Here is a 14183-nt window from a genome sequence, read left to right as displayed (position 1 = left end):
TTAGGCTACGTTTGATAGGGTATAATCTGTCTTGTAATGTAATCAGGATTACATTACAAGGTTAATTATTTTGTTTGGTTTAATTTTAAACTTGTAATGTAATATAATCTGGATTATAAAAGGTAGTGAAATTTTGTAATCTGAATTACAAAGTAAATACTATATAATCGGATTACATTACGAGGTCAACGTTTAATCAAAATTTAAATGTCGAATATACCCCTAATCCACCGTGGTCGCCATCCACTACCGTCGACTGCCGCTGGCCATTGCTGTCGGCCCCGCCTACCGGTCGGCCGTCGGCGATCACCGCCGGCGACCACCGCCGACCGTCGGCGACCACCGGCGGTCATCGCCCGCCGACCGATCGTCGCCGGCGACCACCGTCGGTCGCCGCCGGTGATCATCGCCATCGCCGGTGGCGGGTGTCGACCGAGGAGGCCAAGGACGATGATCGTTGGTTGCCGCAAGCTCCGGCAGAGGTGCGACGACCATCGGTAGAGGTTGCAGGATATTTTTGTCATTTTATAATAATACGAATTGCATTCTTTATAAAAAATAATGGACACCAAACAAAAGAATGTAATCATCCTTGTAATCAAAGATTACATACATTATATTACCAAACGTAGTAATGTAATTAAGATTACATTACATTACATTATAAATTTGATTACATTATAAGTAAGATTACATTACACTCAACCAAACATAACCTAAATGTTATAAAGTCATGACCCCAGAGGAGTTTTTTTTTTAAAAAAATATTTTCTATTAAAAAAAGAATGTGAAGTATTTTGAAATTTTAGACCTCCAAAATACAATCAACTAATTGGATGCAGATCCTATTCTAAGATTGGATACATCAAATCAAATTGTTAGATCATTATGTGACTAGAGGGATTGAATCTTATTGTACTCAATTCTATTAGTTAGAGTTAGATGTTGGTTATCATCTCTAATTAATGGACTTAATTATAAGTTATACATATGAGTATACATTAAACCTATTAAAATGATCTAATTTAAAATTATTAGATATGAGTTTAATGTATAAAATCCTTTAACCCGACTATTATTATCTATACGTTGATAATGTATTGGATTATCTATATAAGGGAAAGGTCCCCAAAGATTTAGGGTATTATCTTTGAGATGTTTCTTCATTCCCCATTAGATGAAAATGATTCAGCACCGTCAACCCTAATTCCTTTGGAAGACCAACCTTCTCTTGCTTCCGCTACTTCTTATTTGATTATCAATATTAAAATCAATCGTAGAAGGCTTTTGGATCAATTAAGGTAATCAATTGGTAACAGCTAATCGATTACCATGAAGTTTTAATCGATTGATGAGTTAAATGTCGAACATAGAAGGTTTTGTAATTGATTAGTCGCATCGATTATTTGCATCAATCGATTGGCACTCATCATCAATCGATTAATGATCCTAGAGTTATCATATGGTATCAATCAATTAATAAGCCTAATTTTTGAGTTATTAAGGTTGATCAAGTAATTATCTGTTCGGTTAAAGTTCTATGGTTTTCTTGAGTCTATTTACACATGTGCTATTAAATTGAATCATTATGTTGACCCAAAGGAAGGTACTTTAGATAGATTTAGTGTATTTATGCAAATAGACGTATATCTATGCTAAAATAATTGACCAAAAGGAAAATTATTTTTATGTTAGATTTATGTTTCCAAGTAACCTACAACTATAGAATATAGTTTATTTTGTTCAGATTATGCGCAAATATGTTCGCCCAAAGAAAGGCATATTGCGTGGAAGAAGGCTCCAACCCGCTGTCGCATTCGACACGGGGAGCAATCAAACAACCGACGCTCAAGAGAGACAGTGTGCAGAAGCTGTGCCGAGCGGCTATCCCATTCGGCTAGACAGCAAAGCTTGATGTGTGCGGAGTTCAACTTCGGCCGAGCGGCTACCCCGCTTGGTCTGGCAGCAGGCTTCGACACTAACAAAGTGAACTTTCGGTTGAGCAGACACACTGAGGAACACCGAGTTCTGGCCGACCAAATGGGCCTCCATGGCGGCGGAATTCCGGTCGAGCGACCAACCCGCTCGACCTAGCAGTACACTCCTGATGATATCCAGTGATATCCTTTTGGGAGTTGGTGCCGCCGACATCGGGCATGGACTACTAGAAGATCATATGATGGAAACTTCCACTGTCACTTTAGAGATATGCTTGGTCTGTTAAAGTACTGTGTCAGGGATACTTTACTAGCAAGTCTTTTCAAAGAAAGCTTTGAGAAGTATGCACGCCTTAGAAAGCGTGCACGCGCGCTACCGGAACTCTATATAAAGGGGGGTCCAAGCATCAGCGGAGGTATGTGATATTCATTGTTTCTGCTACAGTCTTCTTGTTGCTCTGCTTTATTCTTCATCGTTGGTGACTGACTTAAGCGTCGGAGGGCCAACGCTTGGGACTCCTTCCCTGCCTCGGTACTAACGTAGTCTGTGTTGCAGGTCCGCTCGGAGTGCACGGGAGATCAGCGTGAGTGTCACATCCCCAGCTTTCCATCTCTTCGACTTTTGGACAGGATCAGTTATTATACTCATTGACACTTAATAGATGGATACCGATGTTATTACTCACATAAGTATCATTATGCAGGATTGTCTCAGGAGCTGACTTTCATTTGATGGTGAAAGATACATTTATACGAGGAATGGAAATAATCCTAAAGTTGAGTCGATTAGTATTTTTAGACTTTGTTTAGGAACTAATATCTTTCTGGATTTGTAAAATACATTTATTATACTATTTTTTCTATGAAATTTAATTTCAATTTCTTATTTGAATAAATCAGGTTATTCTTGTTCATTTAGAAATAAAATTTTAAGTATTTTCTCTAATTCAGTGTTGGTTGTTAGTGTAGGAAGTACCTGATGATCAAACTAAAGTTTTGATTATGGTAAGAGGTTCAAAGTTAAAGTTTCTTGTTGTCTAACAAGTTGAACTAAGTATGTAGGAAAATCCTAAGTGATCTTAGGCAAAGGAAAGTGCTAAGTGATCTGGGTCTTGGAGTAGGAGTTCCCACAGACTCCGAACCAAGTAAATCTTGACTTGTTAGCATTGCTTTATTTTCCATCTCCTTATATTCCGCTGCATTTTACTGAATCATATTTTAAACAAACGTGAAAACTACTAGTGTTATTCACCCCTTAGCGCTTTTGATCCTATATTGGTTGCCAATTGTTCTTTGGTTGATAAGCTTCGTAAATTAAACACCATAATTTCTACGGTTGACAATGTGATTATGCATAGTATAAGTACGAAACGTAAATTGACTGATGAGAATTTGTTCATGTTATGATGTAGACATTTAGGATATATATCCAAACAATGCTTAAAAAGGTTAATGTTACATGAAATTTTTTATTCCTTTATCATGCCAGACTTTGATATCTGCATAGAGTGTGTTAAAGGGAAGACAACTAACAAAAGAAATAAGAGATCAAGTCAATGTAGTGACATTTTGGAGCTATTACATACAGATATTTGTAGATCATTCTCTAAGACATCTTGAAATTGTCGAATATATTTTAGTAGCTTCATAGACGACTACTCTCAATTTAGCTACTTGTATCTTATGTATGAAAAGTCATAATCGTTGGACATGTTCAAAATTTCAAAGTAAAAGTTGAAAATCAACTAGGTAAGAAAATTAAAGTCATTTGATCTGACCGTGGAGATAAATATTATGGTCAATATAATGAATCAGGTGAATAACGTCCAAAACCTTTTGCAAATTATCTTGCTAAGTATGAGATTGTGCCTTAATATACCATGTCTGGTACTCCCAGTTAAAATGGTATGGCTGAGTGTCACAATCAAACTCTAAAAGACATGATAAGAAGTATGATGACTTACACTTCTCTAACAAAGTCTTTATGGAGTAAAATACTCAAGACTACAATTTACCTTCTCAATAAAGTACCTAGTAAGACAATAACTAAAACTCTATTCGAGATATAGATGAGTAGACAACCCAACATTAGGTGTTTACACATTTGGAGTTGTCCAGCTGAGGTTAGGCCTTATAGGCCTAACGAAAACAATTGTACTAAAGAACAATTAGTTGTAATTTTGTATGTTACTCTAAGAAATCAATGGGGTATAAATTTTATGCTCTCTAAGAGATCTTTCTTCAAAATAAGAAATGACAAATTTATTGAGAACAGTGAAAGTGATAAGGTCAAGGAAGTATCTTTGAGGAAAGTGTTGGCAATCTTCTTCAACAGATCAAAGAACATGATCACTAGTTTGAGTCCTTTCAAAGTTGTTTATGGAGGAAACCCATCTGAGGTACTGGATTTAGTCCATAGTCCATATTTTGCATCCAGGACAAGTTAACCCCAAGGCTAAGGAGATGGTTAAGCATCTTCGAGTCATTCGTGAGCAGGTTAAACAAATTATTCAGGAAAGCGACACCGAGTTCAAGATCAGGACATATCAACATCGACGTTAGGTTTTTTTGACGTTAGTGATATGGTTTGGGTTGTATTAACTCGTGACCGTTTCCCTATTGGTAAATACAATAAACTCAAAGATCGAAATATTGAGCCTTGCGAGGTACTAGAAAAGATTAACGATGATGTCTACTGGTTGCATCTTCCTAATTATTTAAAAACTTCTAATATTTTTAATGTGAAACACCTAAGTTACTGTGTTGTGGAGCCGGATACACCCTCCCTAAACTTGAGGACGAGTTCTCTTCAACTTCAGACGACTGATGTAGGAGGGGATCTAAAGTATTCAAATTTACATCTTTGAGTTTTTTTTTTTGAATTGGTTATCCATTTATTAAATTTAGTTTGTTTTTTTCCTTAATTATATTTAATCTCATCCTAAATCAAAACAAAGTCTTGCTGATTAATTTATCCTAAATCCTAGGGAACTAAGTTTGGTTGGTTAATTTTCTATTTAAATTTTTTTGAGAGCTTTAAGAACTATATAAATCTATGCTTAGATAATGTTTAGGACAAGTTTGTTTGGATATTGAATCAATTTACTTTGCTTAAGTCACGTTACGGCTATATATCTTTTTTCTTCTATTTCTGCTCTTATTTTCTCAAGAAGATTTTTAAGCCTAACTTGGGCTACTTATTATTTTGTTATTTCTCCCTTATTTTCTCGTTATCCCTTTGAAACTTTACGACCCAGAATAATCTATATTCTGTCCAATGTTACTTTGTGTGTAGTCAATCACTAAAATCGCTTGCTTATATATACAATCTAGTTAATACGTAATCAATATCTTACTATTTTATTAAGAATCTGTCCCATTTACTAACTAATTTTGGCAAATCCCAAAATGGAATTATGTTAATATCCTTTTTTTCTTTTCACATCGAAAATAATTTTAAGATTTATTAGTAATTTCTACAAACGCATCAATCAAGGATCTAGAGTACTAGACTTAGCCATGGTATATTATTGAGAATTTTTTTCATTAATTAATCAGTAATCTAAAGTTCGAGACTCAGTTATGTATTATTGGAAAATTTTCTTATTAATCAATCAGGGGTCTAGAGTTCAAGATTCAGCTGTGACATATTATTGAGAATTTCTCATTAATCAATTAGAAATCTAGAGTTCTCTTTAGTCTCACATATTAGAATTGGCAACACTGCGAGCAAAAAAATTTTATAAATATTTTAGGTCGACGTTGCTAAAAAACATAGTTCGACTTTTTCGATAAGATCAAGTATAATATTAGCATTATACTATTGTATGAGTTTGACACCCCCTTAGCCAATTTATGAGCGTCCTTTTGTCTAATATTAAGTGTAGTATTTATTCATATCAATTTAATATATAATATAAAAAATTAAATTAAATTTTTATAAAATAGAATTGTCCCACCTCAATTTTTTGTAAATACCCTTAGAGATGTATAAAATTATAAAAATATTAGAGTTTTATCCTATTAAAAAAAAGATAAAAGTACCAATAATATTTAAAAATTAAAATTTTAGTAAAAGTACAGATAATATTTAAAAATTAAAATTATTTTCTATAGGCTAATTAATCTTTCTTACTCTATTACCCCACATGATATAAGGGCGATAGCTCTACTATCAAATACAAATCTTCATGTAGTTCTTATGTCTCCTATGCATTACACATTGCATGATCATTTTCCATAACTAATAATCATCAGTCGACCATGTTCATTTTGCTTTGGGTATGCCCTGTTTCGTAGACTACAAATTGCAACATATTTAAATGTGCCACAAAGATGGTGTTTTTGTTTCCAGAGAGTGAGCAAAAAAAAAACAAAAAATTAAATCAAATTGTCATAGTAATCCATGGAATTCTAAAGTTTAGTTTTAGTTAGTTCAAAAATTCAATTTAAAAAAAATAATATTTTTTTATTTATTCGATATAATTTTGATTTCAAATTCTATAAATTAATTAACCAATTAAATGAAAACATCATTACTCAATTGATATATCGTAATTTATTTATTTGACAAAGTTTAATTGTTTGATTTATTCAAAAATAAATTTGATTTAATCAATTTTGAATTTCGTTTGGCACCAATTACTTCAATTTTTATATTCTTTGTGAGCTTGTGGACGTTTTTCATAGTTGCACTGCATCACGTCGTTCGCTCTGTTGATTAAAGGACCAGTTTACTACCTCTCAGCAAACTGTTCTGACAATTAAAAAGTCCTAATTTATTAGCTTTTATATATATATCCAGGTTATCAGATCTTACTAATCTCAGAGATGATTATATATCCAGATATCAGATCTGACTAATTTTAAAGACGACCAACTCAGTCTTAAAACAAAAAAAATCTATCAGTTACTAAAATAAATCCGGAAACGAAAAGCCCTGTAGATAAATTTCTTAAGCTCCCTAAGTTTTTAACTCTAAAGTCTAAATGCATGGATAACAGATTTTCTTTTTCTCTAGGACTAGTTAGTCAATGAAACTAACTGAGTTTAGACCTACCTAGTCTATCATTGATCGTAAGGGTGTCAATTCAAATGGGTCGGATCGAATTGGATCGGGTTAAATTTTTTTTTTTTTTAACTCAACCCAAACCCGACACGAACCCGAGTTCAACCGAAAACACCTCAACCCGAACCCGAACCCGACTAACACGATCAACCCGAACCCAACCCATATAACCAGAAAATCTGATTCAAAACGACTTTTTTAGGCTATTTTCCCTATAATTCTTCACTTTTATCTCAATACTCCATCATTATCATACAAACATGATATTAATATACATAAAAACATCTAAATTTTTAAAATAAAATTTGATTTAACCTCAAAAAAATCCACAAAATCCTATATTTAAGTCAACCAAGGTCAACCCGAACCCGACCCGACCCAACCCGAAATTTTTTTACTCTCTAACCCTCCAACCCGAACCTGACCCGAACCCGAAAATGCCCAACCCGAACTTGATTTTTTTCGGGTCAACTAGAGTTGGGTCGTCGGATCGGATTCATTTTTGACACCCCTAATTGGTCGGCCGTCTAACGACACTATCAGCCATTCTAGGACTAACTAGTCAATGAGACTAACTGAATTTAGACCTACACAGCTTGTCATTGGTCGACCGTCTAACTAGGGAGGGCAATTTCACTCGAATCCGATGGATAATTCGACATCCAACCCGAATGGAGGAGGATATGGAAGGAATTTTTATACCCGATTATAGTAAATGGATATTCAGATATGCGTATTTCGGATATGAGTATGGAGGCGGATGTGATAAAATCCTACCCATAGCCTACCCGATACCCGATATATTTTTTTATTTATTTATTTATAAGCCTCATTTTTTATTGGGAAAGAAAAAACTTTAACTTTTCCATCCTAGAAAAAAAAACTTAGTTTGTCTCTTTATCCTGTTATCAACACACATTTCATCTTTTTTTCCACGGAAAATATTCACCCGATCGAAGGAGGGTGAGATGAGAAAGAGCTGACAAGTGCATTGAAATATTTTTTTTAAATGATAATGGTATGAAATAATAGGATAATAGGTAGGATATGGGTATCCGAAACTCTAATGTGTATGGGGATGGGTATGAAATAGCCGATGGGTATGAGGATGAGTATAAATATAGATATAATAAATGGAGATGAGTACAAGGATATAAAATCCTACTCAAATCCTATCCATTGTCATCTCTATGTCTAACGACACTATCAGCCATTCAGTGGACCCTCAAGAGAAGAAAAACAAACAGAAATTGCTAGACCCGAAAGCTATGCAATATAAATCTGAAACCATCAGCCAACCACATCCACCTCCTCTGCCAGTCCAACTTAGAAGTTTAGGTTGGAATAGCAGTTTATGAAAACACGAGGAAATTGAGCAAGGAGCCCAATAAATTTAGCAGGCAAGCTAGTTGAGTCCGTGCAGAAAGAAATGGGTTTAACAGGAAAGACGACACTTGCATCTGTATCCGAGGCATCAACCCCATTACCCTTGCCTCGGACAAAAAGGCCGGCCGTCAGAAGCATAACGGTAGAGGAGATCAACCAATATTGGAGGATGAAGCGGATGATCCAAGAGGATCACCTACTTGCAGCTGAGAAAGCAGTGGCCAAGATCAGAGCCAAGTCTCTCAAGGCAAGTTCTCCCCTTTTAACTTTTAGTCACCATATGATGAAGATTAACAAAGTTAAAGTGGCTTTAAGATGAAGATCATCTTGCTAACAATATTCTGATCCAAAACTCATGTCGATAATTGTGAGATGCAGGAAGAAGACTACCGGAAGTTTGAGGAATCATTGGAGGAGACATTGGATGAGGCTAAAGGCGAAGGAAAGACACAGGCTAATCACAATGGTGAGATGGAGACATGGATAAGATTCAGGGACTGGTAGGCATCCCACTTCCCATGAGATTCTTTCGAGAAGCTTGTAATATTTTGTTGATAAATGCCGAACCAACAGAAACCAAGTGAAGCCTGGCATCTAAAGAGTGATCAAAACCGTCAGAAAAACCCTGGTACACAGAAGTCCCACCTCTTCGGTAGCATAGGACCGGCAATATTGAATAACCACAACAATCAAATCTTTATCCCACTAAAAGTCAGCTAAACGACAATATTGGATACAAACAGAAAATCATAGTTCACTCAATCAAGATATAATGCAAAAAAAAAAAAAAACATACAGTATCATACACAACAACCATATCACTAATTTTGCAGGTCATCAAGAAGATTCACTGATTTGTAATGTAATGGATTCAAAGATTAATAAAGTTTTTGTGGATGAATGCAGGTGGACCAAGAGTAAGTACTCGTACTTGAACCAGCCGGCAACCGAATCCATGGGACAGAATGCAACAACAAAACACCCAACTTCTACATACATTCCACAGTATACCTGTTTCGCCAACTACTCTTCTCCTGCACAACTCTACTTCACATCATGCAGGGTTTTAGGCCAAAAATAACAGGTGGCCAACACTGTAATGCACGCACTTGTTAGGCACTGCAATACAACAAAAGTATCCCCGGTGTTCACTTCCCTTCTAAATCACGTGCTGTAGAGATCAACCATAAATAAATAATGCAATTAGAAAATTAAGTTTTAAAAGTTTTACATTGTCAAAAGGATGATTTTGATAGAATTAGTTTCAATGGCGTGGGTAAAGTTCGTAAATGTTTGTTTTAGAATGTTAAATAGTTTTAGCAAGTTTTAATTTAGAAGAGAGTAATATTGTAAAGAGTTTTATTTGGATTTGATTGTTTTCTAATTTGTTATTTGATTATTTTCCTAATTTGTTTTGGTTGAGGTATTTTAAAATGGTGTAATTCTTGGATCATCTGTCGATTGAATCATCAAGAGCAAACATGGTTTAAAACTTATATTACTAATTCTCATATCCAAACAGGATGTTTTAAACCTAAACCACATCATCTAAAACTTGCAAAATACTCCAATCAGAGAATCCTAAAATATGCTGTCCAAGTTTAGGGAAACAAACTAACAAATAATCATTCTTGATGAGGGCTAATATCAGAGAGTTAGAAATTCTTCTTAAAAACTTTATAAATTTATAATGTATGATATAAGCTTAACAAAAAATTTAGAATGTGGAAGATAGGTAGCGCATGGTTATGAACATTAAGGTAGAATGGCAGTCTTAAGGTAGAGTTAACTCAAGATCCATAATTTTGAAATTCTTTTTCCCCTGATCAAAGACAAATGAGAAAATGAGTATTTGGACTGATCAAGGTCATTCTTTTACACTAACCAGTAATGTGCCCAGTTCTTCCAAGTGTCTCCTAAGCCCTTACATTATTCCATATTCACAGTTGGAGGTGAACCAAGGAAAATTTGTTTACTGCACCATCTAACCGTAAAAATGCTATGGGAGCAATTCAATAACAATATGTCCAATTTCCATAAACAATGCACAAGACTTGCTTCTTTACTTAATTCCTAGTTTCTACTATATACTTATTCATGAGGTTAAAAAGATTTATTGCCTGATTTTGCTGCTGAAAAATGCTCCTGCACTATGCTTAATTCTAAAACCAACAATTATTTGGTAAGTAGCCTCACCTTTGGTATTTTCTTGTCATTGTGAGGTCAAAAGGGCCACTTGTAAATTTGGAGTAGAATTATGATAGGAAAAATTACAAGAAAACTCCAAGAATATGCCAAGAAATGATCCAAAACTTTCAATGGTTAACCAAATAGATGCTCAGAATTCTATCATGAAGGTGTTTGATAAAGTATATTTATTATCTAGGTAGTAGGTAGGAAAACTATTCAAATTTGATTATGATTGCAAGTAATATAGACCTACATGATTAAGCAATAACTAAAACATATGGTGTCAATTAAGATGAATTATTTGGATTGGCCTCTTCACATCATGGACATCATGTGCTGTAAATTGGCTCCTAAAGGTAACCATAATTTGACAGAGCTAATGAAAAATGATCCTTAAATATTTCACTGAAGAAGTAAGACAAACTAATTGAAAGTAAAGAAGTTTCAGAACTACAAAAACTTTTACTTGCAAATTATCTAATTTTTTAGAATGGGAAAAGGCAGGAATATAGGCCAAACCTATCTAACATATTCTGATTTTTTTTACTCAACACACTAACATGGTTTGATTACATAGGATGAAAGATTCATCCCTTTTTTTTGAAAAATGTGAAAATAATGCTCTCATCTCACTTACTCATTCTAGTGTTAACAAGCAAGAGGCCTTGATAATAAGACTGGCATGTCACACATGGCCCAATATAGCTTAAGCAAGTATGTATTCAGGAGCATAAATTGAGTTACTAGGATGATTCCATTATTCTCCAACAGTCGCTGCTATACCCAACACCAGCATTTTTCAGAACCTCGTGCAAAATGCAAAGAATTAAAGGTGAAAAACATTAGCATCTCACATTCAGAATCTTAGGAGCAATTCCTGGAATGACACTAAATTGATGGTAAAACACTCCTTATCTCTCATCCTTGGTAATGATATGGTGTGTCCTCAAGTATCTAAAAACTGGAGCATGCAAGAAATACAGACTACCTTAAAACATCTAAACAAACTCAAACTCATTTGATTATAGTGACTTAGTGAGAGATGATTAATGATCAACAACCTCAATCATCACATATATTACCAAAACAAATCACTGAATGGCATGAATTGTTGTTAATGAGACAGATTTTGTTTGGCTTGCGGGTAAGAATAAAAGGGATCATGTACTGATACAAGCTTCTTCTTAGAACAAAGTATAATCAATACAAAGGGGACGTTTTCAATTCATAATAAGTAGCACTAAAAACTTAAATAAGAAGAAATAAATAGCCTCTATCTCTGTTGCCTTGAAAAACTAAATAAGTCCCTAAAGATCTCCTCTAACTTAAACATAGCGCTTGAGGTTTTTCAAGGACTCTAAGAAGAAAATTCTCGTTTTTCAACTATGAGAAATCAGATTAAGTCTATCCATTCCCAAGTTTTATTCAGGGTTTAATCAATTTCGAATTAACAGATATTCAAGATATTGTACATTACAAAAGGCATAAGTAACACGATGAAGGGCACAAATCTCTGTAGGTCGCAAACGGATGGAGAAAAGAAAACCAAGCAATAGAGTGTACCAATAGAGTGTACCGTCAAGGAGAACAAATGAAGTGGAATTTCTTCTTTTCTCGAGATTTACTAGTGGCAATCTATTCGTCATCTTCTCCCATCCCTTCGCTTCTGCTCCTCGGCCTCGATGCTCTTCTTACTGGCCTCGACGAGCTTGTCCAACGCCTTCTGCACCGCGTCGCGGCCGCCAATAAGCAGCCGCGTGACGACCTCCGGGTCCCTCTCGAAGCGGGCCTCCTCGAACTCCCGGCGGGCGTTCCGCCGGAGGACCTCCCGCCAGGGCATGCCGCTGGCGTCCAGCCAGGTGAAGAAGCGAGAGGCCCGGATGATGTCGCGATAGAGGGAAAGCGCCTCCCGACGATTGCTGGTGAGCCTTCTTCGAGTGAGCTCGCTATCGTCGTCGTGGTCCTCCTCCTTGGGTTTCTTCTCGACGAGATGGCGGTCGAGGAGCTCGTCGATCGTGTCGGGCCCTTCGTGGAGCGATCGGAAAAGTATAGTTTTAATCGCGAAGGAGGACATCGCAAGGCACGGGAAAGACCTCCGCCGGACGAGGGAAGAAAACGCCATGAGCCCTTTGCTCTGCTCCGGTATTTGGGAATGGAGATAGTGATGGGGAAGAAAGAGAAAGCATGGCGAAGTTTTGTGCTGCCAACTGGAACTGATGGCCCAACTTCGGGCCTATGCCTGGCCCAAGAAGTCGTCTGACTTTTATTAACTTGTTTAAATTTTAAGTTTGCTAATTGATTATTGAATTTGGTAATATAATTTTTTTTATTTTAATGAATTAATTTATTTAATATATTAATAAAAATTTTATTGATAAATATATTTATGAATATTATCTTACTATTTTATTAAAAATTTCTCACTTTACTAACTAATTTTGATGAAACCTAAAATGAACTAAAATGAATTTACGTTAATATTCTTTTTTCTATTCACATTAAAAATAATTTCAAAATTTATTAATAATTCCACAAGCGAAACAATCAGTGATCTAGAGTTCGAGGCTCAGCTACGGCGTATTATTATGAATTTTTTTCATCATTAATTTTTTCTGGTTGTTTTATATAAAAAAAATATAGTTCTATTTAGTCCCATATCTTAGAATTTACAACACCATGATCAAAAAAGCTTCTATAAATATTTTAGGCCAATGTTAAAAAATATTCTTTTCTTAGTTTTTTATTAAGATAAGTATAATATTAAATTAAATTAATTTTTTTCATAAGGAAGTCTATTATGATAATTTATTGTTAGGATTCTCTAGCGTCACTAAATACATGTGTTTAAACTTATTCATTTAATTTAATGAATTACTTAAATTTATTCATTTAATTGATATCATAAACATTTAATTCCATGAAAAATTGTTCATTTAAATTGAGATGTAAAGTAGATGTCGATTAATCCAACGTTTTTATAGAATTTAAATACTCTCTAATAATTATAGTATTTTGAATAAAATTGGATGTGTTATCATATTAGTTTTAATATTATGAGCTCTATTTTTTTATTAGTAATTGAGGTATTTAAACTTTGTTCCATTAATCTTAAAAGTATATAATCTCCCTTCCCTTAGAACATTCACAGTGGAAGCTCCAAACCTCCCTCCCATAATAGGAGGGAGGTTTTTCACTCGAATGAAAAAGCGGCTCTGTCATTACAGAGCCACTTCTTCGTTGGTTTTAATTTTTTTTATATTTTAATTTTTTAGCTCCCAAACCTCCCTCCCATAATAGGAGGGAGGTTTCACTCGAACGAAAAAGCGGCTCTGTCGTTACAGAGCCACTTCTTCGTTGGTTTTAATTTTTTTTTATATTTTAATTTTTTTAATAATTAAAAAAAAAGAAAGGACAAGAGGGCAACAGTTACCGATTGCATGCCGTTGAACAACGGCTAATTTTTAGCTGTTGTTCAACGTTTTAATTTTATTATTTAATATATATAAAAAAATTTATAAATATGGGATCAATTTTATTTATTCCATTGCAATCTTTGCTCTCAACTCATTTCTTCCTTTCATTCCCTATTTGTATTCGAAATG

The 14183-nt window shown here is 34.7% G+C and overlaps 2 protein-coding genes across 4 annotated transcripts; one reads left to right on the top strand and one right to left on the bottom strand.

Moving 5' to 3' along the window:
* The first annotated feature begins 8400 nt into the window (after positions 1 to 8400).
* LOC121998262 lies at positions 8401 to 9555 on the top strand. Its single transcript, XM_042553097.1, has 3 exons — positions 8401 to 8638; positions 8770 to 8891; positions 9298 to 9555. Exons 1-3 carry the CDS (start codon positions 8435 to 8437, stop codon positions 9470 to 9472), a joined length of 501 nt encoding a protein of 166 aa, XP_042409031.1. The 5' UTR covers positions 8401 to 8434; the 3' UTR covers positions 9473 to 9555.
* Positions 9428 to 12755, bottom strand: LOC121998263. Of its 3 annotated transcripts, none has more exons than XR_006116466.1 (2): positions 12158 to 12755; positions 9428 to 9562 (listed from the first exon to the last, which is right to left on the bottom strand). XR_006116466.1 is itself a non-coding variant. In XM_042553098.1 (1 exon), exon 1 carries the CDS (start codon positions 12701 to 12703, stop codon positions 12224 to 12226), a length of 480 nt encoding a protein of 159 aa, XP_042409032.1. In that variant the 5' UTR covers positions 12704 to 12755; the 3' UTR covers positions 11980 to 12223. The 3 variants fall into 3 exon arrangements, 1 of the variants encoding a protein (XP_042409032.1); XR_006116465.1 differs by having other exon boundaries at positions 9434 to 9562; positions 12145 to 12755; XM_042553098.1 differs by lacking the exon at positions 9428 to 9562 and having other exon boundaries at positions 11980 to 12755.
* Between the last annotated feature and the right edge of the window lie 1428 nt (positions 12756 to 14183).

This window comes from Zingiber officinale, chromosome 6A, assembly GCF_018446385.1.
Source record: "Zingiber officinale cultivar Zhangliang chromosome 6A, Zo_v1.1, whole genome shotgun sequence".
Taxonomy (NCBI): domain Eukaryota; kingdom Viridiplantae; phylum Streptophyta; class Magnoliopsida; order Zingiberales; family Zingiberaceae; genus Zingiber; species Zingiber officinale.
This window is presented reverse-complemented; position numbering and strand designations above follow the sequence as displayed.

Bases quoted from the DNA above. Each gene is read 5' to 3' on its own strand.
- LOC121998262 (XM_042553097.1), top strand. From the start codon at position 8,435: ATGGGTTTAACAGGAAAGACGACACTTGCATCTGTATCCGAGGCATCA. The intron at 8,639-8,769 runs GCAAGTTCTCCC...TGTGAGATGCAG, and splicing joins TCAGAGCCAAGTCTCTCAAG to GAAGAAGACTACCGGAAGTT. The intron at 8,892-9,297 runs GTAGGCATCCCA...GGATGAATGCAG, and splicing joins TGGATAAGATTCAGGGACTG to GTGGACCAAGAGTAAGTACT.
- LOC121998263 (XM_042553098.1), bottom strand. From the start codon at position 12,703: ATGGCGTTTTCTTCCCTCGTCCGGCGGAGGTCTTTCCCGTGCCTTGCG.